Source organism: Cervus elaphus, chromosome 22 (genome assembly GCF_910594005.1).
Source record: "Cervus elaphus chromosome 22, mCerEla1.1, whole genome shotgun sequence".
In the NCBI taxonomy this organism is placed as follows: Eukaryota; Metazoa; Chordata; class Mammalia; order Artiodactyla; family Cervidae; genus Cervus; species Cervus elaphus.
In genome coordinates, this window is record NC_057836.1 from 8,184,361 (window position 1) to 8,209,038 (window position 24,678).

The window sequence follows — 24,678 nt, forward strand, 5'->3', positions numbered from 1 at the left end:
TTTTGAAATTTATTTTTGTTGAATTGTGTGTGGCTATAGTTTATTTTCATTGCTGTATAAACCATTTCATGATTGTAATTTGTCCATTTTTACTTTTGATGGATGTTTGGTTTGTTTTAGTTTGAGGCTGTTACGAATCATGCTGCTGTGGAATTCTTGTACATGTCTTTGGGTGCACTTGTTGGGATTTTGATTTTAAGGGGGGAAAATATACATTGTAAATGTTGGGTCTTCCTGTCCATTTAGTTAGCTTTATTTCTCTGATTAAATAAGCCTTCTTTAATAGAAACCCACTGATTTTATAATTTTTTTTTTCACAAAGGTCATGCAAATATTTCATTAGGTTTGTTCCCTAATGTCTTTTTCTTGGGCAGACATTATCAGTGGTATATTTGTATAAAATACATTTTGACTGTTTGATAGTTGTACCAAATACCAAACCTTTTTGAAACTCCTCTGAGTTTTCTACATCCATGGCCTCCATTTCCACCCCCTCTACCCTCTGCTGCTTTCTTGCTAACTCTTGTCCTTCAGGATTCTGTTCGGACATGGCTCCGTTTGAGAAGCCTGCCCTCACTCATATCCAGTGGTAGGTGTCCCTCTTTGTGTTTGCCCCGTTGCCCTTTGTCATCATACTTCTTCATCTCCCTGTGTGGTAATTGGCATTCTCCACTCAGTAGACCTTCAACCGAGTCTGAAGTCAGACATTGTTACACTCCTGTCAGAACCCTTCAGTGTCTTGCCATGAGACTTATGATGAAATCATAGTTCTTATGAGGTGGTCCTGGTGTCACCTCTGACGTGATTTCTTACCTCCATTCCCCAGCTTGCTCTGTTCCAGCCATGCTTACTTTTCTGCTGTTTCTTGAATGGGTCAAGTATGCTTCCACCCCAGGGCCTTGACACTTGTCCCGTTACTGAAGTTCCTGCACAAATGTCATTTCTTTGGGAGGCCTTTCCCACCTATCTTATCTAAGATAGCACCTCCTGTGACTCTCTGTCCTGCTTTGCTTTTCTCTAAGCACTTACTATGACTTGTATGTGTGGATTTGTATGTGTGTGTGTATATCTTTATTATCTGTATTCCCCGTCTTTGATAGTATTTACATTTCATGAGGCTAGAAACTTTTTTGTTCATGGTGTATATTCTACTCTTGGTTCACAGTGGGCACCCAATAAATATTTGTTGAATAAATAGGTGAATGGTTTACTTGTTTGTGGCAAGAACTCTCTTTTACATCCATAGTGGGAAATGTAGTGGAAACTCAAGCATTTTTTATTTTGGGAAATAGTGGACACTCAAGCAGTTGTTTGTGTTCTTTTCCCATTTCTAATTTCTACTTATTCCCCCAAGATGGCAGAAAGTTCAGCTTATTTATATGCTAAGGGGAAAGAGTTGGTCCGGAGGGAAAAGCTGGAGACAGAAAAAGAGCAAGGATGACCTATGGAACAAAGTTCTTGGGAGATGCGAAAGGATGGGATCCAAAAGATATTGGCTCTGCCTCGACGTGAGTGGGGACGGGCATTCCTCTGGGACAGGAGCAATGGCGGCGAAGGTGATGACAGACAGCAGACAACAAAGCTCTCATCTTGGGCAGGAAGTGGGGAGATTAGTGCCGACAGCTGTGATGGTCTCAGTGGAGTAGAAGGCAACGGTTGCTGTTGAGGCAGAGGTGTTGGTGTATCTTCAGCCTTTCTCTCTCAATTCTTTGTCATATAAATCAGCCAATTCCTGCCTTCACCCCCACCCCCGGCCATTTTGAATAACAGTAATTCCCTTCCCTTTATAGTCAAGCTCCTAAAAGAGGAGTTTACAGTTACTGTCTCTACTTTCCCACCTTCTGGCCTCTGTCCCTGCCTCTCTTCAGAAGCTGCCATTGCCAAAATCATTAGTGTTCTTTTTGTTGTAGATCAGATAGGGACTGTATTCTGTTTGACCTCAGCGCAGCATTTGGTTGGCCACCGCCCCTCACCCCCGAAACTTTTCCTCCAGTGATGTCTGTGACACTGCTTTTTACTAGTTTTTAAAACTTGATCTTGCTAGTCACTCCTCTGCACAGATCTTTTTACTGTCTTTCTCTGCTTACCTCTTCCTTTCATGGATCACAGCCTTGTCGTGGTGAAGTGGCTTGCGTAACTCAGTGAAGCTATGAGCCGTGCCATGCAAGGCCACACAAAATGTACGGGTCATAGTGAAGAGTTCTGACAAAACATGGTCCACTGGAGGAGGGAATGGCAAGCCGCTTCAGTGTTCTTGCCGCAAGAACCCCATGGACAATATGAAAAGGCACAAAGTTTATAACACTGGAAGATGAGCCTCGCAGGTTGGAAGGTGTCCAGTATGCTACTAGGGGAGAGGAGAGGGCAATTACTAATAGTTCCAGAAAGAATGATGTGGCTGGGCCAAAGTGGAAATGATGCTCAGTTGTGGATGTGTCTGGTGGTGAAAGTAAAAGTCCGATGCTGTAAAGAACAATATTGCATAGGAACCTGGAATGTTAGGTCCATGAATCGAGGTGAATTGGATGTGGTAGGTGGGTAGATAGCATCACCGATTCAATGGACATGAATTTGAGCAAGCCCTGGGAGATAGTGCAGGACAGAAGAGCCTGGAGTGCTGTGGTGCATGGGGTCACAAAGAGTCAGACGCGACTTACTGACTGAACAACAGCATTGACGGCTACTCACCTCTTAAATTTTATCACTCTCCGGTGTTCAGCTCTAGAGTTTCCTTACTTCTTACTTGGTGTCTTTACCTTGAATGGTTTTCCCCAGAACTCTGGCTTTAACCACCATTATATGCCATTGACTCCATATTCTATCTCCAGGCCACGTCTCTGTGCTGAGTCCAGACTCTTAGACTTGGTTGCCTTGTGTCTTCACTGGATGTGCTACAGACTCAATATGCTCAGAGTAAAACCCATCATCTTACTGCTGTTCCTCCTGAATTCTTCACTGTAGGAATTGGGACCACCATTTACCCAGATGTTCAGAACAGGGAGTTGTTTTGTTTTCCTTCTGAATGAAAACTTAAAAGAGTTTCATTTGTTTCATAATCAGATAAAGTATAGGAAAAAAGAAAAGAAAAATTCCCTCTTAACTGTGCAGTTCAGTGATAGCCAGTGGGAGCAGTTAGTTTATTTTCTGTCATTTTTTGTTTGTTCATTTATTTGTTTACTCTTATATATATATATACTCTGTATAAATTAGTTTCATGTAATATTTTATGAGATTTTGCTATATCATTCAGCTGTCTTAGAAAAAGTTTTTCTCTGCTTGATATTTGAATTGTGTGTATACAGCATTTAGCCAGTCTTCTTTGAAACTCTTGCCTTGGTTTTATTTTTTTATGTTATAAATAAAACTGCAGTAAACATCTTGGTGTATAAATCTTGGTGCAAGTAACTGTAGGACAAACTGCAGGAGTGGATGAAAAGATAAGGACATAAAGAACACTCTGTCCTTCTGATTGCAAAAGTAGCATGTTTGGGTATGAAGTTTTTAATTTAATTTTTTTTCCTTTATTTATTTATTTATTTTTTCAGTGGGTTTTGTCATACATTGATATGAATCAGCCATAGATTTACACGTATTCCCCATCCCGATCCCCCCTCCCACCTCCCTCTCCACCCGATTCCTCTGGGTCTTCCCAGTGCACCAGGCCTGAGCACTTGTCTCATGCATCCCACCTGGGCTGGTGATCTGTTTCACCATAGATAATATACATGCTGTTCTTTCGAAACATCCCACCCTCACCTTCTCCCACAGAGTTCAAAAGTCTGTTCTGTATTTCTGTGTCTCTTTTTCTGTTTTGCATATAGGGTTATCGTTACCATCTTTCTAAATTCCATATATATGTGTTAGTATGCTGTAATGTTTTTTATCTTCCTGGCTTACTTCACTCTGTATAATGGGCTCCAGTTTCATCCATCTCATTAGAACTGGTTCAAATGAATTCTTTTTAACGGCTGAGTAATATTCCATGGTGTATATGTACCACAGCTTCCTTATCCATTCATCTGCTGATGGGCATCTAGGTTGCTTCCATGTCCTGGCTATTATAAACAGTGCTGCGATGAACACTGGGGTGCATGTGTCTCTTTCAGATCTGGTTTCCTCAGTGTGTATGCCCAGAAGTGGGATTGCTGGGTCATATGGCAGTTCTATTTCCAGTTTTTTAAGAAATCTCCACACTGTTTTCCATAGTGGCTGTACTAATTTGCATTCCCACCAACAGTGTAAGAGGGTTCCCTTTTCTCCACACCCTCTCCAGCATTTATTGCTTGTAGACTTTTGGATAGCAGCCATCCTGACTGACGTGTAATGGTACCTCATTGTGGTTTTGATTTGCATTTCTCTGATAATGAGTGATGTTGAGCATCTTTTCATGTGTTTGTTAGCCATCTGTATGTCTTCTTTGGAGAAATGTCTGTTTAGTTCTTTGGCCCATTTTTTGATTGGGTCATTTATTTTTCTGGAATTGAGCTTCAAGAGTTGCTTGTATATTTTTGAGATTAATCCTTTGTCTGTTTCTTCATTTGCTATTATTTTCTCCCAATCTGAGGGCTGTCTTTTCACCTTATTTATAGTTTCCTTTGTTGTGCAAAAGCTTTTAAGTTTCATTAGGTCCCATTTGTTTAGTTTTGCTTTTATTTCCAATATTCTGGGAGGTGGGTCATAGAGGATCCTGCTGTGATTTATGTCGGAGAGTGTTTTGCCTACGTTCTCCTCTAGGAGTTTTATAGTTTCTGGTCTTACATTTAGATCTTTAATCCATTTTGAGTTTATTTTTGTGTATGGTGTTAGAAAGTGTTCTAGTTTCATTTCTTTTACAAGTGGTTGACCAGCTTTCCCAGCACCACTTGTTAAAGAGGTTGTCTTTTTTCCATTGTATATCCTTGCCTCCTTTGTCAAAGATAAGGTGTCCATAGGTCCGTGGATTTATCTCTGGGCTTTCTATTCTGTTCCATTGATCTATATTTCTGTCTTTGTGCCAGTACCATACTGTCTTGATGACTGTGGCTTTGTAGTATAGTCTGAAGTCAGACAGGTTGATTCCTCCAGTTCCATTCTTCTTTCTCAAGATTACTTTAGCTATTTGAGGTTTTTTGTATTTCCATACAAATTGTGAAATTATTTGTTCTAGTTCTGTGAAAAATACCGTTGGTAGCTTGGTAGGGATTGCATTGAATCTATAGATTGCTTTGGGTAGAATAGCCATTTTGACAATATTGATTCTTCCAATCCATGAGCATGGTATGTTTCTCCATCTGTTTGTGTCCTCTTTGATTTCTTTCATCAGTGTTTTATAGTTTTCTATGTATAGGTCTTTTGTTTCTTTAGGTAGATATACTCCTAAGTATCTTATTCTTTTTGCTGCAATGGTGAATGGTATTGTTTCCTTAATTTCTCTTTCTGTTTTTTCATTGTTAGTATATAGGAATGCAAGGGATTTCTGTGTGTTAATTTTATATCCTGCAACTTTACTATATTCATTGATTAGCTCTAGTAATTTTCTGGAAGAGTCTTTAGGGTTTTCTATGTAGAGGATCATGTCATCTGCAAACAGCGAGAGTTTCACTTCTTCTTTTCCTATCTGGATTCCTTTTACTTCTTTTTCTGCTCTGATTGCTGTGGCCAAAACTTCCAACACTATGTTGAATAGTAGTGGTGAGAGTGGGCACCCTTGTCTTGTTCCTGATTTCAGGGGAAATGCTTTCAATTTTTCACCATTGAGGGTGATAGTTGCTGTGGGTTTGTCATATATAGCTTTTATTATGTTGAGGTATGTTCCTTCTATTCCTGCTTTCTGAAGTTTTTAATTTTAAAGTCATTATTTCCAAATTGTCCTCCAGAGGTAATTTTTTATTCCATCTTCTTTCTTCCTTCTCTTTGCCCCCAGCCACCGATTTTTGTAAATTTCACAATGGTCATTTCTACTGAATTCATTCTTTTCTTACAGTCCCTATGGCTGACACTTAGTTCAAACTCTTAATAATGTCACATTTGGATTACTCCAAGAATGGCCTTCTAACTCATGTCTACTTGTTTTAGATCTTGTCCCTGTGGCCCCTGGGATGATCTTTCTAAGCCATAAATGAGGTTGATGCTCTCCTTCATGAAATCCCTTAGCGGATCCCAATTCTTCCCCTTGTTCTCATCCTGGAAGACCTTCATAGCCAGCTTCTGCCCTGCCCCTCATCTCTTCCTGCTCACAATAAAATATTTAGGTTTTCCCATAGGAGATACTTCCACAGCTCAGTTCTACTTCATGTCCTCTTTTTCTTTCCTGGAAGGACCTTCTTCTTCTTCTTCTGACTCTTGTTTCTTTCAAGTCTGAAACCAGGGGAAGGTGCTGCTTCCTTCAGGACTTCTTCCTCAGACTCCCAGGTTAGGGACTTGCCCTTTGTGTTCTTCAGAAGAACCCTGTGCATAATTACCTACTTATTTGTTATCATATTTGACTAGATGAGAAACTTTGTGAAAGGAAGGATTATGTTTTATTTATTGTGGTATCTTTCAGTTTAGTTCAGTTGCTTAGTCGTGTCCGACTCTGCAACCCCATGGACTGCGGCATGCCAGGCCTCCCTGTCCATCACCAGCTCCCGGAGTTTACCCAAACTCATGTCCATTGAATTGGTGATGCCATCCAGCCATCTCATCCTCTGTCGTCCCCTTCTCCTCTCGCTTTCAATCTTTCCCAGCATCAGGGTCTTTTCAAATGAGTCAGTTCTTTGCGTCAGGTGGCCAAAGTATTGGAGTTTCAGCTTCAGCATCAGTCCTTCCAATGAATATTCAGGACTGATGTCCTTTAGGGTGGACTGGTTGGATCTTTCTGCAATCCAAGGGACTCTCAAGAGTCTTCTCCAACACCACAGTTCAAAAGCATCAATTTTTCTGTGCTCAGCTTTCTCTATAGTCCAACTCTCACATCCATACATGACTACTGGCAAAACCATAGCCTTGACTAGATGGACCTTTGTTGGCAAAGTAATGTCTCTGCTTTTTAATATGCTGTCTAGATTGGTCATAACTTTCCTTCCAAGGAGTAAGCGTCTTTTAATTTCATGGCTGCATTCACCATCTGCAGGGATTTTGGAGCCTCCCCCCGCCCCCCCCCCCCAAAAAAAAAATCTGTCACTGTTTCTACTGTTTCCCTGTCCAATTGCCATGAAGTGATGGGACTGGATGCCATCATCTTAGTTTTCTGAATGTTGAACTTTAAGCCAACTTTTTCACTTGGAAACACAACTTTCACATAGAAGTTAAATAATCAGAGTGACAATATACAGCCTTGACGTACTCCTTTCCCTCTTTGAAACCAGTCTGTTGTTCCATGTCCAGTTCTAACTGTTGCTTCCTGACCTGCACACAGATTTCTCAGGAGGCAGGTCAGGTGGTCTGGTATTTCCATCTCTTTCAGAATTTTCCACAGTTTGTTGTGATCCACACAGTCAAAGGCTTTGGCATAGTCAATAAAGCAGAAATAGATGTTTTTCTGGAACTCTCTTGCTTTTTCGATGATCCAACAGATGTTGGCAGCTTCATCTCTGGTTTCTTTGCCTTTTCTAAAACCAGCTTGAACATCTGGAAGTTCGTGGTTCACGTACAGTTGAAGCCTGGCTTGGAGAATTTTGAGCATTACTTGACTAGTGTGTGAGATGAGTGCAGTTGCAAGTGAGATGAGTGGTATCTTTAGTGCCTAGCCAAAAACTCTAATGTAATGTACTTATGAATCAAGAAGTGAAAGTCGTTCAGTTGTGTCCGACTCTTTATGACCCCATGAACTATACAGTCCATGGAATTCTCCAGGCCAGAATACTGGGGTGGGTGGCCTTTCTCTTCTCCAGGGAATCTTCCCAACCCAGAAATTGAACCCAGGTCTCCCGCATTGCCAGCTGAGCCACCAGGGAAGCCCAAGAATACTGGAGTGGGTAGCCTGTTCCTTCTCTAGCGGATCTTCCCAACCCAGGAATCAAATTGGGCGAGACTCCTGCATTGCAGGCGGATTCTTTACCAACTGAGCTATTAGGGAATCAAGAAGGGTGCTTGTTAAATGAAGATTCTGATTCTGTAGATCCGGGTGAGGCCCGAGATTCTGCATTAAAAAAATTTTTTTTAATTGAAGTATAGTCAATATACAATGTTGTGTTAATTTCTACTGTATAGCAAAGTAATTCAGATATAAATTTATTTAACATATTCTTTTTCATCATGGTTTATCACAGCATATTGAATATAGTTTCCTATCCTATAGTAGGACCCTGTTGTTTATCCATAGAGATTCTGCATTTCTAACCAGCATCCATTGGCGATGCTAGTGCTGTTGATCTGAGTATTAAGGTCTTAGAGTATAGTGTTTGATAAATGTTTGTGGAATGTGTGAGCAAATGAATGAGTGGTGAAACTAAAACTATTAACTCACTGAAACACTGATTTATTAGATCTGAGCTAGTTAATAAAGTGATTATTGACTCTTGCTGGACAAAAAAAAACTTGTTTAATTTATGGTTTAGACTATTTGAAAGAAAGACTGAGTCCATTTCTTTACAGTGAAGTATTTTGTGGAGTCATTCTTTTATTGTCTTAATTAGTGATAAAACATTTAGACCAGAAGTCTTAAGTACTTTTTTTAAGTTGAAGATCTCTGTAAGTTTGAAATTACATATATAAGTCCAGTGTGTACAACAGCTGCTTGGGTTGGCAGAAACCTGTATGAAGGAGCCAGAGCCCTGCTTGCTTGGCACCCTGCCCCTCAGGCTGCTCTTGAAAGGGCACAAGTTGAAAACTTCTGATCTAGGTCATCTGTCTCAGTTTGAGCTGTGTCTGAGCCAGCCTCTTCAGTTGCTAGAATGGTCTCCCAACTGCCAGGAGCGCCATATTCATTCATTGTGATCTTGCTTATAGGAGAATATGGATACTTAACAATTGACAGACAAACACAGTGGTTTGTACAGCATAATTGTAATTTTGGCAGGAGAAAATAACCCCCCAAATTGAAATTGTATTCAACATTAGAAAGGAAACAGTGGTGAAATACTGGTATTAGAATAATGCTAAAGAAGAGGGGACAGGCTTAATAAAGAAATAATCTATAAGAAGTTTGACTACAGAAAAATACCTTATGGAATGTATAGCAATGGCCAGGAATACTAAGTGCTTGGCAGACATAGTTAAAATGACTATCAAAATCAGATTCTGTTATTATAGGGGGAAAATAGGAGTTATTAATCAAGTTAAGAAAGCTAGAAAGTTGCAGAAGAGCTGTGTCCGTGGTGAAAGATCTTACTAGTTTCTTTTTTATTCCATCTAGGAGCCAGCAGGTGAATATCTGGACTGGAGCGGTGTTGTTAGTGTCTAGTTGTATTGCTTTCTTGGCCATAATTGGGTCTTCTATTTGTTCATCTTAGTGGTGCTTCTTTCTGTCAAAAGGGGAAAATTATTATATTTTTCACTAGGTCTGTTTTGCATGGTTATTGGTGGGGAGGTAAAGGTAAGAGCAGAAATGGAAAATCCCTGAGGGGATTATGAAATTGGGAAGTGTGATGTTCTAGAGCAAAATAATTTCTGGGGTTTAGAGGAGGTACTTTTTCATGGATGATGTATTCTATGTTGAAAAGGTGGAGTGAAGTTTTGCTTCTTTTCAGATCTTTCTTTTAGAAGCCTATCTTACATGGAAACTCACTGGTTGAGCAAGGATTCTTATGGAGTAGGCAAAGTCCTGATACTTCAGTTTCCTTAACAGGGGAAATTGGAATTCTGTTGAGCGGAGGTGCCTTTGGTTAACCTGACCTTTACTGACTTAATTGGAAAAAGTTGGAAGAGTGATTCAAGGTGTATTTTAGTCCTCTGTCGTCTTCTAAAAGATAAGTTTGACGTACCTGTAGATTCTCTCCAGCCTGGGCTTGGAGAAGCCTGGAAAAAACTCTCTAATGATCTAACATCGTCCCGTTTGGCTTCAGCTACAGGAGTTCTGGCACACATTGAATGAATGTGTCATGATGGAAAATTTAAGTTTTACTTTGCTTCTTCCTTTAATGGCGCAGTACTCTTTGGCTGTCTCTTCCTTACGTATTCACCCCTTCTTTATACTGATAACAGTCTTTCAAGTATGAATGAGTTTCCGAACTGGCTGGGCCTGTATAAAGCCTGTTTTCAAGAGCCTCTAGGATGGGAGCTGAAATACAATTTGCCCCCTTTTCTCATTGCAAGTATATTACATTTTAGTTACCTTATAGGCTTTGTGGGCAACCCTGGGAATTTTGCCATATTTGCTATATTTCATATTTCATGGCCTTTGTGGGAAAGTACATTCTATATTCCAAATGATCAAATTACAAATGAGGTTTTGGAATATAATCCATTTATATGTTGGGGACTTGCTTATACCCTAAGAGGTGTGCCTCTTGAAGTTTGGGTGTTATGGATTTAAGACACAATAAATAGTAGTTACAGGAAATGGTTTACTGGGAAGGCATTACAGACAAAAGTTACATAATTTAATGGATGACAAGTTCATAAGTGTTTCAGAGAGAAAGCTGGTATTTTGGAGATTGTATTCTTGACCTTTTGTTTTATCCTTGACTTTTAAAATTTTATTTCAGGACAGTCATTTGTGCCTTCCTACAGTCCTACTCCTTTTCACTGCTGTGACCAGTATGGAAATGATTCTTCAGCAGATATCTATAAAGTGCCTAGGGAAGATGTTGAAAAGTATACAGAAGAATAACTTGGACCACAGCTACTAGTTTTTCCTTTATTTTTAAGTTTAATTTAAATTCATTCATTTGGCTGCATTAGGTGTTAGTTTTAACATGCGGGCTTAGTAGTTGCAGCACATGGACTCTGTAGTTGTGGCTCAGTAGTTGTGGCTTGGACTTACTTGCTCTGCAGCACTTGGGATCTTAGTTTTCCAACCTAGGGTTGAACTCCTGTCCCCTGCATTGCAAGGCAGATTCTTAACCACTGGACCACCAGGGAAGTCCCCTCTCCTGTACTTTAATGAACAAACCATTAGCTGTTTTATTAGAGCTAACCAATACCAAATTTCTTTGTTTTTCTTTCCCATTTTAGGTGCTACAGAGTAAATCACCACCACCACTATCCTCTATGTTTTGGACTTTCCTCATAGCTCAGTTGGTAAAGAATATGCCTGCAATGCAGGAGGCCAGGTTCGATCTCTGGGTTGGGAAGATCCCCTGGAGAAGAAAATGGCAACCCACTCCAGTATTCTTGCCTGGGAAATCCCATGGACAGAGGAGCCTGGTGGGCTACAGTCCATGGGGTCACAAGAGTCGGAAACGACTTCGTGACTAAACCACCAACTGCCACCACCACATACTAAATAATAGGCTAGTCTGTTTATGTGGGATAATTTTGGGGGCCACAGACAGAGGTTGAATACCAGGCACAATTTTGACAATAGTAAGATTAATTTTTCCCTGTTCCTGCTTGGTCCCCCTAGCATCCCCTCGGTTGCTCTCCTGAACTTATGCGCTAGGTAACAGATCCATGTTTGGTTATTAAAGCTGTTGAGAACGTCATGTGACTTGAATTTTTATATTTTGCATTCTCATTATTGAGAAAATACTTTCTCCAACCCACCAAGGATTGAGTAAATAAAAAATTGAAATATCACCCACAAGAAATTATTTTTATCTATACCTGTAGGAACTTTTATTTCTGAATCACAGATTGTTCATGATCCAACAGTTATAAATATACTTAGAGAACAACAGGACAGAACATTTGAAGTTAGATTTGCATAGCTGAAAAAGCCTCTTATACTGATCACTCCCCTTATAATTAGATTGGTGATATGTATTTTACCAGGTGGCGCTAGTGGTAAAAACCCACCTGTCAATGCAGAAGACGCAGAGAGACAGGTTCGATCCCTGGGTCAGAAAGATCCCCTGGAGGAGGGCATGACAGTCCACTCTAGTATTCTTGCCTGGAGAATCCCATAAATAGAGGAGCCTGGCTGGCTGCAGTTCATAGGGTCACACACAGTCAGACACAACCGAAGTGACTGTGCAAGTATTTTACCATTCAGGTCTTTTTCCTTTTTTTTTTTTTTTTTGGAGGAGGCGATAACATATACACAGAAAAGTACATAAATCATGATAGTTTACAGAATAGCCATAAAACAAAGAGCTGTGTAACCACTACTCAGTTCAATAGTAGGTCATTGTGAGTCCCACAGAAGCCTCCCATATGCTCTTCTCTGATTACAACACCATCTCTTCTTCCTAGGAGGAACCACCATTCTGACTCCTTGAAAATAATTTGTTTTACCCACTATAAATATATTTCTAAACAGTATGGTTTAGTTGAAGTTTATGTGAATGGCATGATTATATCTTCTTTCGTTCAGTGTTTTTGTTTAGTTGCTAAGTTGGTCCAACTCTTTGCAACGCCAGGGACTGCAGTGCACCAGGCTTCCCTGTCCTTTACTGTCTCCCGGAGTTTGCTCAAACTCATGTCTGTTGAGTCAGTGATGCCATCCAACCATCTCATCCTCTGTCTCCCTCTTCTTCTCCTGCCCTCAGTCTTTCCCAGCCTCAGGGTCTTTTCCAGTGAGTTGGCTGTTCACATCAGGTGGCCAAAGTATTAGAGCTTCAGCATCAGTCCTTCCAATGAATATTCAGGGTTGATTTCCTTTAGGATGGACTGATTTGATCTCTTTGCTGTCAAAGGGACTCTCCAGAGTCTTCTCCAGCACCAAAGTTTGAAAGCATCAGTTCTTCAGCGCTCAGCTTTCTTTATGCTCCAGCTCTCACATCCATACATAACTATTGGAAAAACCGTAGCCGTGACTATATGAACCTTTGTTGGTAAAGTGATGTCTCTGCTTTTTCATATGCTGTCTAGGTTTGTCATAGCTTTTCTTCCAAGGAGCAGGCATCTTTTAATTTCGTGGCTGCAGTCACTGCAGTGATTTTGGAGCCCAAGAAAATAAAATCTGTCACTGTTTCCACTTTTCCCCTCCTATTTGCCACTAAGTGATGGGACTGGATACCATGATCTTAGTTTCTTAAGTGTTGAATTTTAAGCCAGCTTTTTCACTCTCATCTTTCACCCTCATCAAGAGGCTCTTTAGTTCCTCTTCACTTTCTGCCAGCAGAGTGGTATCATCTGCATATCGGAGGTTATTGATATTTCTCCTGGCAATCTTGATTCCAGCTTATGATTCATCCAGTCTGGCATTTCGCATGATATACTCTGCATATAAATAAGCAGGGTGACAATATGCAGCCTTAATGTACTCCTTTCCCAGTTTGGAACCAGTCCGTTGTTCGGTTATAACTGTTACTTCTTGACCTGCATACAGGTTTTTCAGGAGACAGATAAAGTGATCTGGTATTCCCATCTCTTTAATAATTTTCCACAGGTTGTTGTGATCCATACAGTCAGAGGTTTTAGCATAGTCAGTGAAGCAGTAGTAGATGTTTTTCTGGAATTCCCTTGCTTTTTCTATGATCCAGTGGATGTTGGCAATTTTTTCTCTGATTCCTCTGCTTTTTCCAAATCCAGCTTGTGCATCTGGAAGTTCTTGAATCACGAACTGATGAAACCTAGCTTGAAGGGTTTTGAAAGCATTACCTTGCTAGCATATGAAATGAATGCAATTGTGCGATAGTTTGAACATTCTTTGGCATTGCCCTTCTTTGAGATTGGAATGAAAGCTTACCTTTTCCAATCCTGTGGCCACACAGTCTTAACCACTGTACCACCAGGGAATTCCCTCTCCATTTATTTAGATTTTTCTGAGTCTCCTAATGAGGTTTTTACAATTTTCTGTGTGGTGATTTTACACATCTTTTGTTAGATTTATTTTTTAAACTTTGGTATGTTTTAATGCTGTTGCGGTATCATTGAATTTTTTTTTTTTTTACTTTCTAAGTGCTGTTGCTGATCCCAAGTATTTTTCTGGAAGAAATAACAGATATAAGTTTGTATGTGTCTGTTATAGGCTCTGCTAGGTGGAATGAGAAGAATTATGTAAAGAGAAATGAACAGAGTAGAATGGGAGTGAAAAAGACACGTTCGTAAAGGACACGTTTGTTCGCCTTTCATAGGTTTTTCTCCTTTGTGTAAAACTTAAGAAACGCTCTTTTGTTTTCCATACGTGTAGCCTGTGGAGGAAAGGGCAGATGATGTTTTTTCCTTCAAGGGTACACTGTGCCCTTTCATGCTTTAGTGTTGCACAGGAGGTACTAATTAACTGCTGGGGAAAGTAAAAAGTTTCGAGTGGGCAGTTTCTGATCCAAATTATACTATTTTCTTGGAGAAAGGAGTTTTGTTACTTACGGTCCTCAGGAAGCCTGGTTGTTAAGGGTTTTTTAGATTAGCCAATGTGAAAAATGCCCAGATCTCAAGCATGTTAGTTCATTAAGCAGTCCTCTTTGTAATGTGATTTAGAGAATTTCATAACCTATTTCATCTCAGTACTAAGAGATAATTTCCCATTCTTGAGTATTCATCACATGTTATGCTGCTACTGCTAAGTCACTTCAGTCGTGTCCGACTCTGTGTGACCCCATAGACGGCAGCCCACCAGGCTAGGCGCCTGGAAAACAGATACTAGGTAGAATCTCCCTCAAAACAAACAAGCAGACATAAGATTAACTCCCGTCTCCCAGAGAAAATTTCTCTTAGCCATGGTTTATTTCCCTGTAGTCTTCTTCTAAACGTATGTTTTAAAAATAAAACATACTAGTACTATAGACTCAACTGTCTTTTTTTTTAAATTTATCATTGTAACTCAAGATTTTTCAGTCACTGAAATATTTTTTTATAAACAGCCTTTCATTATGTGTAAAACTTATATTCTGTCCTATCATTTAGTTAATTGCCCCACTGATTGGACATTTGAATCATTCTTTTTTTGCACTTAGACTAATATTTGGATGAACATTTTTAAAGTATTTCTGCATTTTGAGTTATTTCCTTAGAAGTGAAAATCCTGGCTTAAAGAATTTGACCATTTTTAACACTGAAAAAATTTATTTAGTGACTAGTGAGCATCACCTGTATGTTCAGTATTGGACAGCAAGTAAGGAACAAGACAGATGAGGTTTTCATTGTCATGGAGTTTAGTGAAAGATTAAACAATTATACAAGCCAATTCATAGTTACAAATTTTGGGAAGTGCTTGGGGGGAAAAAGCACAAGATGTCATATAGAATAGCAAATCAATTGTGATGGTTCTAATTTGGGGAGTGGGAGGGAGTGGTCAGGAAAGGCCTCTTTGAGGAAGCGACATTTAGACGGATAACCAAAGCAGGAGCAGTGTGTGATTGGCCCATCTAAGGAAAAAGGGCATAGCCTGTGTTGAGACTGGGGGAGATGAGGGGTGGGGAAAGGGGTGTGGGACAAAAGTTCTGGGGAAAACTTGCAACAGAAGAAGTGAAAGAATATCATTCTGTCGGTGGAGAGAGAGAAAGTGATGTGAAATAAGTAGGTAGTAAGGGGCCTTTCTAGGTCGTGTTAACAGTTGAAGTTCTTGAGAAATACGTTGTCTTGTTCCATTCCAAAACGACGCACCCATGTATTAAGTGTCTGGCTCACTTAATAGCATTGATAGTCTCATTTGTAAAGGACTTTGTTGATGTGATTGTTGAAATGTTTTCATTTCAGTTTCTATTTCTTTGATAATTATCGGAGAGTAATCTCTCCCCAAATGTTCGTCATCATTTTTGGCCATTCCATCTTGTCACTAAATGGACCCCTTCTCACTGAAATGTCATTTTTAAGGTTCTCCCACAAGTACTCAAGTGACAGACTGGGAACCACTTGTCAGGAATTGAAAGAAGAGTTTCTTACAATGTCTCTCACTCTTAGTTCTCTGGATGAGGGGCTGGATTTGGTCAAAACTGGTTTTTATCACTGTATTATTTTATGATTCATGGGTATGCAAGTGTGTCGAGTTGGGAACTGGAAAAGAAGCTGATAAACTCTGGTGACTTTTAAGAGCCAGCTCACATCATCTTTCCCTTAAGGAGCAATCCAGATCTCCGGTAACCAGAACCAATTGCTGCTGCTTTTATGTTTGTGTAGCTTTTTGTTTGTACTCTTATTATTTGGCTCTTGGTTCCTTCTTCTGTTTGTTCGTTAGAGATTTTCTGCCTTCGTTGGGAGTTCCTCAAAGGCAGAGACAGTGGCACGCGGTTCATCCTTGTCTGTGTGCCTTCACTGGTGTGGACACCATACATAATGACGATATTTCCGACATGCCCTATGAATAAGCTGGCTGTTTGTATTTATGGCTGTCATATTCCTTAACGTTGACTGGCCTTTGAAAAATTAGCTGGAGAAATAGCCTTTGTCTGTTCTGAGGCTGAGGAATAGCATACCTATGGCAGTGTGTGAGCCTCCCAGGTTGACGGGTCTCGGCTGGGTTTTTTATCAGTAGTCCCTTTTGTTCACAGGAAATGGAAGCTGCCCTGGACCTGTAACAACTTGTCTGGGTGTTGGGTTTTGTTATCTTTTGGGTGTTTTCACTTTGCCCAACACCAGGTGTATGGGGGAGAGACCTAACTGGTTGGAGCCTGTAAAAATTCAGTGTGATGACGATCTTTGTAGAGCTGAACCTCAGTAAACTCCTGCAAATACTTGTGAGAACCCAAATCAGAAATGGACATGGGATCTTGTCTGATCTTCAGAGCTGAGCAGGGTTGGGCCTGGTTGGTACTTGGATGGGAGAAATGGACATGGGAACAAGATTACATTTCTGTGTTCTGAAATCCCACAGAGATCACAGAAAGCGTTCTTAATTTTGTGTATACCTGTGTGTACTCCACTCCCTCATAGAGACCGCTGTCAGTTGTTAGTGAATCTGATTGCTTTCAGTGCTTAAAGGATTGCTTAGTTTGTTAGGTGAGCCAGGGTCTCTGTTTTTCTGGTTTCTCCTCATGGCCTACAGTTTGAGCATTTTCATTGTTATTAGCAGTTAACATTCCTAAGGTTTTTATTGTGGATGTCCTTATTTATGTTAGGGCTTCCCTGGTGGCTCAGATGGTAAAGCGTCTGCCTGCAATGCAGGAGACCCGCGTTTGATCCCTGGGTCGGGAAGATCCCCTGGAGAAGGAAATGGCAGCCCACTCCAGTACTCTTGCCTTGAAGATTTCATGGACGGAGGAGCCTGGTAGGCTACAGTCCATGGGGTCGCAAAGAGTCAGACACGACTGAGCCACTTCACTTTCTTTCTTTCACTTTATTTATGTTAACCCTATACCTCAGTACTGTGGATAATTTTAGTCTTCCTCATGTAAGCTTTCTAATTAATGGCACGTCAGCATGTGTTCTAATAAAAATTGGAGCAGACCACCTGCCTTTTCTGGGTGGGTAGGGATTCTTTTGTTACGAACTTCTCACATGCTGTTAGAATTTGCTGAGATAAATAGGGCTTGTCATGGCATTTGGCATACATTTATGAATGCTGTCACACGTTAGGCGCTGCGTGAGCTCTGTTCACACAGAGACATTAAACTACGTGGTAAGGAGCAGTAATAGAGTTGGGCACAGGTTCTTAGGGAGCATCAGTGAGAGGTATTTAGCACATCTGTGGAGGGTGTGATCCCAGAGGCTTTCTGGAGAAGGCAGCAGTTAAACTTGAGTTTTGAAGGATGAATAAGAGTCAGTTGGTAGCAAGGATGTTTTCTAATTGAGGCAAGGCTGGGGGGAAGGAGCACAGTTAAGAAGCTATTGCTGAAGTACACACTGCCACCTGTGAAATAGTCTGGTGAGAAACTTGAACCTGAATTGGATCATGACTCTGTATCTAATTCCTAACTTACTGGCTATAAAGGGATGGAGCAGCATGTTAAATGACATCTTTGGGGTACAGTTAGCAAAGCCCAAACTTGGGGAAGCTATCTGGTTATTTTCAACAAATAAAGTACAGAAAAAGAGGAAGTAGGAATCTATAGTTTAAAAGAGCTTTAAGAGGGAATTCCCTGGCAGTCTAGTGGTTAGGACTCAGAATGCCTGGGGCCCAAGTTTGATCTCATGTCAAGGAACTAAAATCCCACAGGCTGGGTGGTGTGGCAAAAAAAAAAGAGATTTAAGAGACATTAATGAAATGCAGTATGTTGTCCTGTTGGACTCTGATTTGAATAAATCATCTCTAAAGAATTTATGAGATAGGAAGGAACATTTGAACATCTACTGGCTAGTTGGATAATATGGAACAATTTTTTAAAATTTAGGTGTGGTAATGGTAGTGTGATTATTTAAGGAAATAGTTCTTCTCCTCAAGGTATAAAGTTGAAATTGGACGATGCCTAGAGTTTGCTCCGGAGTGTGTGTGCTGCGCTAAGTCGCTTCAGTCGTGTCTGACTCTTTGCATCCCATGGACTGTACAGCCAGTCAGGCTCCTCTGTCCGTGGGCTCCTCTTGTCTCCAGGCAGGAACACTGGAGTGGGTTGCCACTTCCTTCTCCAGGGGATCTTCCTGACCCAGGGATCAAACCCGGGTCTCCTGCATTGGCAGGCGGTTTCCTTACCGCTAGTGCCACCTGGGAAGCCCGAGTGTCCCAGAGTGATCCGGAATTGGCTGGGTGCTAGGGGGAGAAGGCAAGTATTGACACATTTTGAAGCTAAGTGATGAGGTACATGAGCTGCTTATTATGCCTTTCTTTCTTGCTTTGTGTTTGTTCACACTATTCTGAAATGTTTTTAAAAAGCTGTTACTGTGCTCCAGGCAAGAACTATTAGGGGCCTAAAATAAAGCACTGGTTGTAGAGATGGAACAAAAAAGATGGAATAAGTTATAGGATAAAAAGATGGATTTGAGGAATAAATTATAAGATAATTAGTTAAACTTGAATGTTTGGGGCTGGAGGGAGAGGGTCTAAGTTGATAGTTTAGCACCTGAGCACTGTTCCCTAAGTTATGGCACATGGAAGCAATGTATCTTGAGGAGTTGGTGTGGAGCAGTGGTATTGCAAGTTTGCTTTTGTACATATTGAGTTTAGGACAGCCAAGCCAGGTAGCAATGCATGGTTGGTAGCTTACAAGTAAAGACAAAGCAAGATACAGATCAGTATGTAGGTGGTGGTAAACCTTAAGCAAGGCTGAGATTGCCCCGGGAGAATGTGTACAAGAGGAAAGGAAGGGGTGCCCCTGAGAGGGGTAGAGAGAGAGGATCCAGTTAGAAATCTGAGAGGAAAAGTCCGAGAGAGAGGATTTTTAAAGACAGTCAGGGAAATAGGAAGTTTTAGGAAGAGTATGGAAACCGTGACAGATCCAGGAGGAAAGTCAAGTAGGATAAGAGCTTGTCTACTTCCTCTTGATAATGAATATTAAAGGCCTTTGGGGAGCTGGTGGTTGGTGGGACAGCTTTATGAGTAAACTATATTTACTATCCTGCAGTTATTAAGTCCCTTTAGAGTGGATTAATAGAGACTGTAGACCATATGAAATTTGTGCTAATTAGCTAGAGAGTTATGATTAAAAGCGGAAGAGCTTTTATTTTATTGGGAATTAAGATCATTACCCTTCATTCCCTTGGTGTCATCAACTTGAAAATCATGTTCACTTGTGCAGAGAGACCTTTTCCAAGTTTACTCTAGCTCCCTTTCTTTGAAATTTTGCTAAATTGCCCCAAACTTAGTGGATCAGAAGCTGGGTTCAGAGTTTAGAAATTGTGACACCTGTTTTAAATGCAGTTTTCCCAGTGAGTCTCATGCTGTGTTGTTACTCTTCTGGGTGAATGCAAAATCCTGGCGGTAGGCAAAGATGATGTTGCTTACTGGTTTCTTTTCTTTATTTTTTTTAAGATTAATTTTTTGGATTTCTGTTTTAAAAACTTTTTGTTTAGCTCCTTTTATCCCAAAGTGCAGATGAAATAAGTGACTGTGGAGTTGCTGTGAAAAGTTAACGGATCAGTTGAACTGTGATTGTTCATGTTACTACCAGCACGTGACCATCAGCTCTGTATCTCTGCGGGGTTGGAATACGGACAGTTGTTGCGTTCTGAGAAAAGTTTTGGCAGAAGGGAAATAGCCCTGTGCCCCTCCTACCATCTTCTCTGCTGGAATCTTAAAGTTTGTATTTATTTTCCTGTAAGTACAGAACTGTGAGAACTTGTCTCATTTGAAAAACCCTCACATAGCAAATTGTCCAGCCCACATAGGGACACAGGGATGACTCAAGCTGTTCGGGATTCTTTTCCTTTCGTTGGTAACCTCTGACCAGAGAATTTACCCATTTTTCATAACACAATTTGAGAGCTTGGTGAAGAGAAGGGGCCAGTGAGAATGCTTCTCTTCCCAGAGCAGCGTTTAGCCCACAGTGGCTGCCGCTCCGCTGCCTGTTGAGTCATTCCCACAGCTCTATATAGAGCTTTTCTGGCTTTTCTTTTAAACATGATGTTCTTGGAGTGGGAAAGAAAGGAAGTTTTTTTTTCTCCTCCACAGACTCCCCCACCCCAAATCTGCGTTGCTCACTCTCTTCTAGTAACACAGTATTGCCCTCAGTCATTCTGAGACTGTTTTCTCTTTTAAGGCCTCTCAGCACTTTCATTTATCATTTGTGTGACTATGTGAGCATTAAGGCATTTGCTGGGCTTGGTTCCCCCAGTAGGCTTTCAAGATACAGGCTGTCACTTAACCAGAAAAACGGAGGCCTTCTAGTCAACCATACCAAAAATGGATTTCTAGTTTTCAGCTATTTAAAAGTCAATCAGATAAGCTAAAAGACATCTTACTATCCTTATTAAGACTATCAGTAAAATATGCCATGAAGGGAATGAATGTTTTTAATTTTGGATAAATGAAAATTGCATAATTTGACAGGATTTTAGTTTCTTTTCATTTTTGCTGTGAAAGGTTAAAATGTCCACATTCGTTTTTATTCAGATCTTGCTCTGTGCTAGTGGAAAACGACTTGACATTTCTTTATGAAGAAAGGGAAACTCTTATTTCTGTAACTGTCTTCATATGTGTTTCAAACATCCAGTCAGATCATAAAGCATTTTAGAAGAGTCAAATAACACCAGTAAGCTGTCTGTTCACACAGCCCATGTCTTACACAGGCGCAAGTAAGGAGCTCTTTTAAGGGGTTGGCAGATCGAAAAGACAGATTATAGCTCTGGAATGTATTCAGATGACTTTTTGAAACAGATATTTTAATTGGAGAGGGGGTGGAGAAATATTTGTGCTTCTGTAGTTAAATATTCAACTTCCTTAGCCTGTTATCTATAAATATCACAGATGAGAAAGCCGTTGGAACGCTTTTTCAGAAAATAACTCACAGTACATATTTATTTGTGTGTATGTGTTTATATGTGCCTCATCCCCATCCATTCTCCCATTCGTGGGTCAGTAACTGGGCTGTGTCTTTCATAAGACTGAGTTGTTCGGATTATGTTTAATCTGTTCTAAACTGCATTAGCAGCAGAGTCCCTTACACTAAGGTTTTCAACAAAACCTCATCTTCTCTTCTTGAAAAGAGAGGGAAACAAAAAAGCAGTTGATCTGTTTTCTGAAGGTCTCTTTCTGTACCTCTCTTCCCTCCCCCCAGAGCCGAATAGCAAGGGGAGGAGCTTGCTTACTGTTCTAACCACACTTCATATGTCTTAACTTGAGTGCTTTTTGGTTTCCTGTCGGCAGTAAATCAACTCTGTGCCATCTTGACTTGCGTGAAGGGTGGATGAATTGGTAACTGCACTCAGTAGAGGAGTGAGTTCTCACAGTCTGATTTGAACATAAGGCGTGAGACTGAATTTATGAAAGCTTCGGTAGCCTCTGAAGACAACCTCTTCTGTGACTTTGAGTTGTTTTTTTTTTTTTCATGATATCTGTGGGCTGTTGTTTCTGAGAAGAATCTATCATGACGCTACTGGAACCTGAGATGTTAATGATGGCTGTACAGTCCGGTAATTCCCATATTTCCTGCAAATCCTTTTTGCCTTAGGTTTCTTAAAAAACCTTGGGCACATTGGCACTAGGACTGGATGGAGATGAGGAGGGAAGGCAGAGGGAGGGTAAATATAAATTGTCCAGTAAATGTACTGCATTTTTAGATTTTTATTGTAAAACATATTAATAATTTTCTCTTGATTGCAAATTCTAGATATTCAGACATAGCTTTGGGTTAGATGCTATCGATCTTAAGACTGCTCAGTAGGGAGACATGTAAGGGAAAGCTACTTGTCTTCTTTAATCAGGTATTTTGTTATTGTAGTGGTGCTGCTTTTAATATAAGATAATGAAATTGCTTTTGCCGTTTTGTACAGTACTGTGTTTAATCACTAATCTACACTCTTGTTAAAATGACTCTGTGAAAGCTTGTCTTAACATTTTTCCTTAGCTGTAATTTCTCTCTTGTGGTAAACCTTCTATCTGTATCATCTTTTGGTTCTTTGGGGGATGCTCTTGTTAACATGTAGGATTGGGAATCTTTTAAGTTTTGAAGATGAAGGAAGTTGGAGCAAGGAGGCAGTCAACAGAAGGAATGCAGGATTTTTGAGGTTCTTTCTCTTGAAAACAGTTTTCCCAATTCAAAAGTGTCTTTTAAAACATTAAAACAAATTCCAGTTTGTTTTTAATAATTTCTTTTACTTTCAGTGTCCTTAAACTTGTAAGTTAGATATCTAAAAATAGAGAATGTTCTTTGGTTATTTTTAGACTTCTACTAAAATGTAGCCTGTAGTGTTTTCCTGTTTCAGAGACTATCTTGAAAGATTCATACAAGTGGCATTTGGGGACCTCTTCCCATCCACTGGCCTTTACTCGATGGAAAATGAGACTCCTTGGTGCTGTCAGATACTGTCTCTGGCAGAACTGGTCTCGTTGCTCTCCTCGGGGAGCACTTAGGTAGTATGCTGCCAGACACAGATATCCATCTGAAGACCGAATCAGATGCTGTCAGGCTACGCTTTATGGAAAGAGTATGGACAAGAAGGAAAGACGCCGCTACCGTCCTGTTCTTTCTGGTTTTATGGATGACCTTGACTGAGTCATTTATTAGTTGAGTCTTTCTGTTCATATATGCTGTGCATTCCATGTCCCTTTCCTTTCCCTCCCACAGATCTGTTGAGCTTTGTGTTCTAAACAAGATTGTGTGCTTATCTGAACATTTCCCATCTGTCTTTGATGAAATAGTTCCCAGTTAAAGTGACTCAGATTTTCTTACCCATGCTTTGTATCCTCGTTCTCTGCTGTATGTGGGCAAGGGCATATTTTATTTTAGGGAGTACAAGTTAGCCTTTGGACTCTCTCTCCCTTCTTTATTCATCTTGTTACCTTCAGATCATCTCAGTCCAGTAACTTCTTAATAAAGGATAAAAGATTGTTTGCTTTCCTCTGAGCTGGGGTCTCACTGTTCTTGCTGGATAAGGGAAAGGGGCTTACTTAGTATTTTCTTGTCTTGCCCAAGAGCCATTTTTCCAATGACATATGTTGGGTAGGGCTAGCCACCCATCTGTTGGACCAGCTACTTCATAAAACTTTCAAAGGATAGTAGTATGTTAGACAAGTGTGGGTGAAATTGACAAGGGTGTTGGATGCAGGTAGAATGAAAGATCTGCAGAGACTAGCATGTATGTGAACCTCTTTCTTTTGTGTATGTTCATAAAAGAGAAACTGGGTATAGAAGGGAGTAATAGCAAACTGATATCTTTAGTACTTGTGGTTCCTAAATGTTCAAAAGCCTTAGCACTGTGTTGTTTTCTGGAATTGTTACTATTTTCTTATGCTCTAGCCATTATATTGGATTGTAATAGTAAATGAAAGGCATATCTATGATAGGAAATGAAAAAAGCATCTCTTATGAGGTTTTAATTAAAAAAAAAAAAGGCCTGTCATTTTTTTTTCTGAAAAAAGTCAAGACAAAATTTAGACTATGTGAGCCATAAGTGAGTTTCCCAGGCATAAAGTATTTGGATCGCCATGAATATAGGGCTTTATAGGTGAAACTACTGTTTAATGAAATGCTTAAGGTAATGAAAGCCATTTAGACAAGATTCAAGATATAAGATTTTTACCCTAAATTAAACTTTAAGATACCAAATGTTATAGCCAAGTTCCAGGGTACACTGTATATTTATATCAACTTTCATTTGGTATTTGGAGCTTGGAGATTTCGGTGAGGCATGCTTACATAGACTTTCATCCTCCTCACTGCTGGTGGTCTCCTAACCCTTTGAGATCCAGGTTAGCTGCAATGTTTTTGTGAAGCCTCTCTCAATAGAATCAGCCCTTCTCTGTTTCTGCAGCACTGCCTTTACAGTGTAGACTAATTATCATTTTCCTGTCTGCCTAATTAGATTATTAGCTTCTCAAAAGCAATACAGCATATTCATTTGTGTGTTGGCTCCTGGCATGTATTTTTTTTTTTTTATTTTAAATGAAGAAATCTGGTTTGACATACCTTCCCTAATAAATAGGTGTAAGCCTTTTAAATCAAGATTTTATCGAAGTAGTTTAAAATCTGTTGTCATATTAAGACATGAAGCCTCTAACCGCCATCTGGTATCTTCGCCAGGCCTTGCGCACAGCACATGAAAGCACAGCTCTCAATACTGAAGTGCTTTTCACGTCTCAGGATGTGCAGTCTGTCAGCCTGTGATGTGCTGCTGAACCCGGGTGTTCTCATCAAGACACAATTAGAGGATTAAAGCCCCTGTCACCAGTGTGGAACCCTGTCTAGATCAGTGTGATTAGAAAGCTAATGA

At 40.2% G+C, this 24,678-nt stretch overlaps 1 protein-coding gene across 1 annotated transcript in view; it reads left to right on the forward strand.

Moving 5' to 3' along the window:
* Nucleotides 1-21,079: 21,079 nt before the first annotated feature.
* The window catches only part of MRTFA (myocardin related transcription factor A), a 103,241-nt gene continuing 99,642 nt past the window's right edge, over nt 21,080-24,678 (forward strand). Inside the window, exon 1 of the mRNA XM_043881646.1 lies at nt 21,080-21,879. Within this exon, the coding sequence (XP_043737581.1) occupies nt 21,834-21,879 (46 nt within the window). The 5' untranslated portion in view covers nt 21,080-21,833. The remainder of the gene's footprint in view (nt 21,880-24,678) is intronic.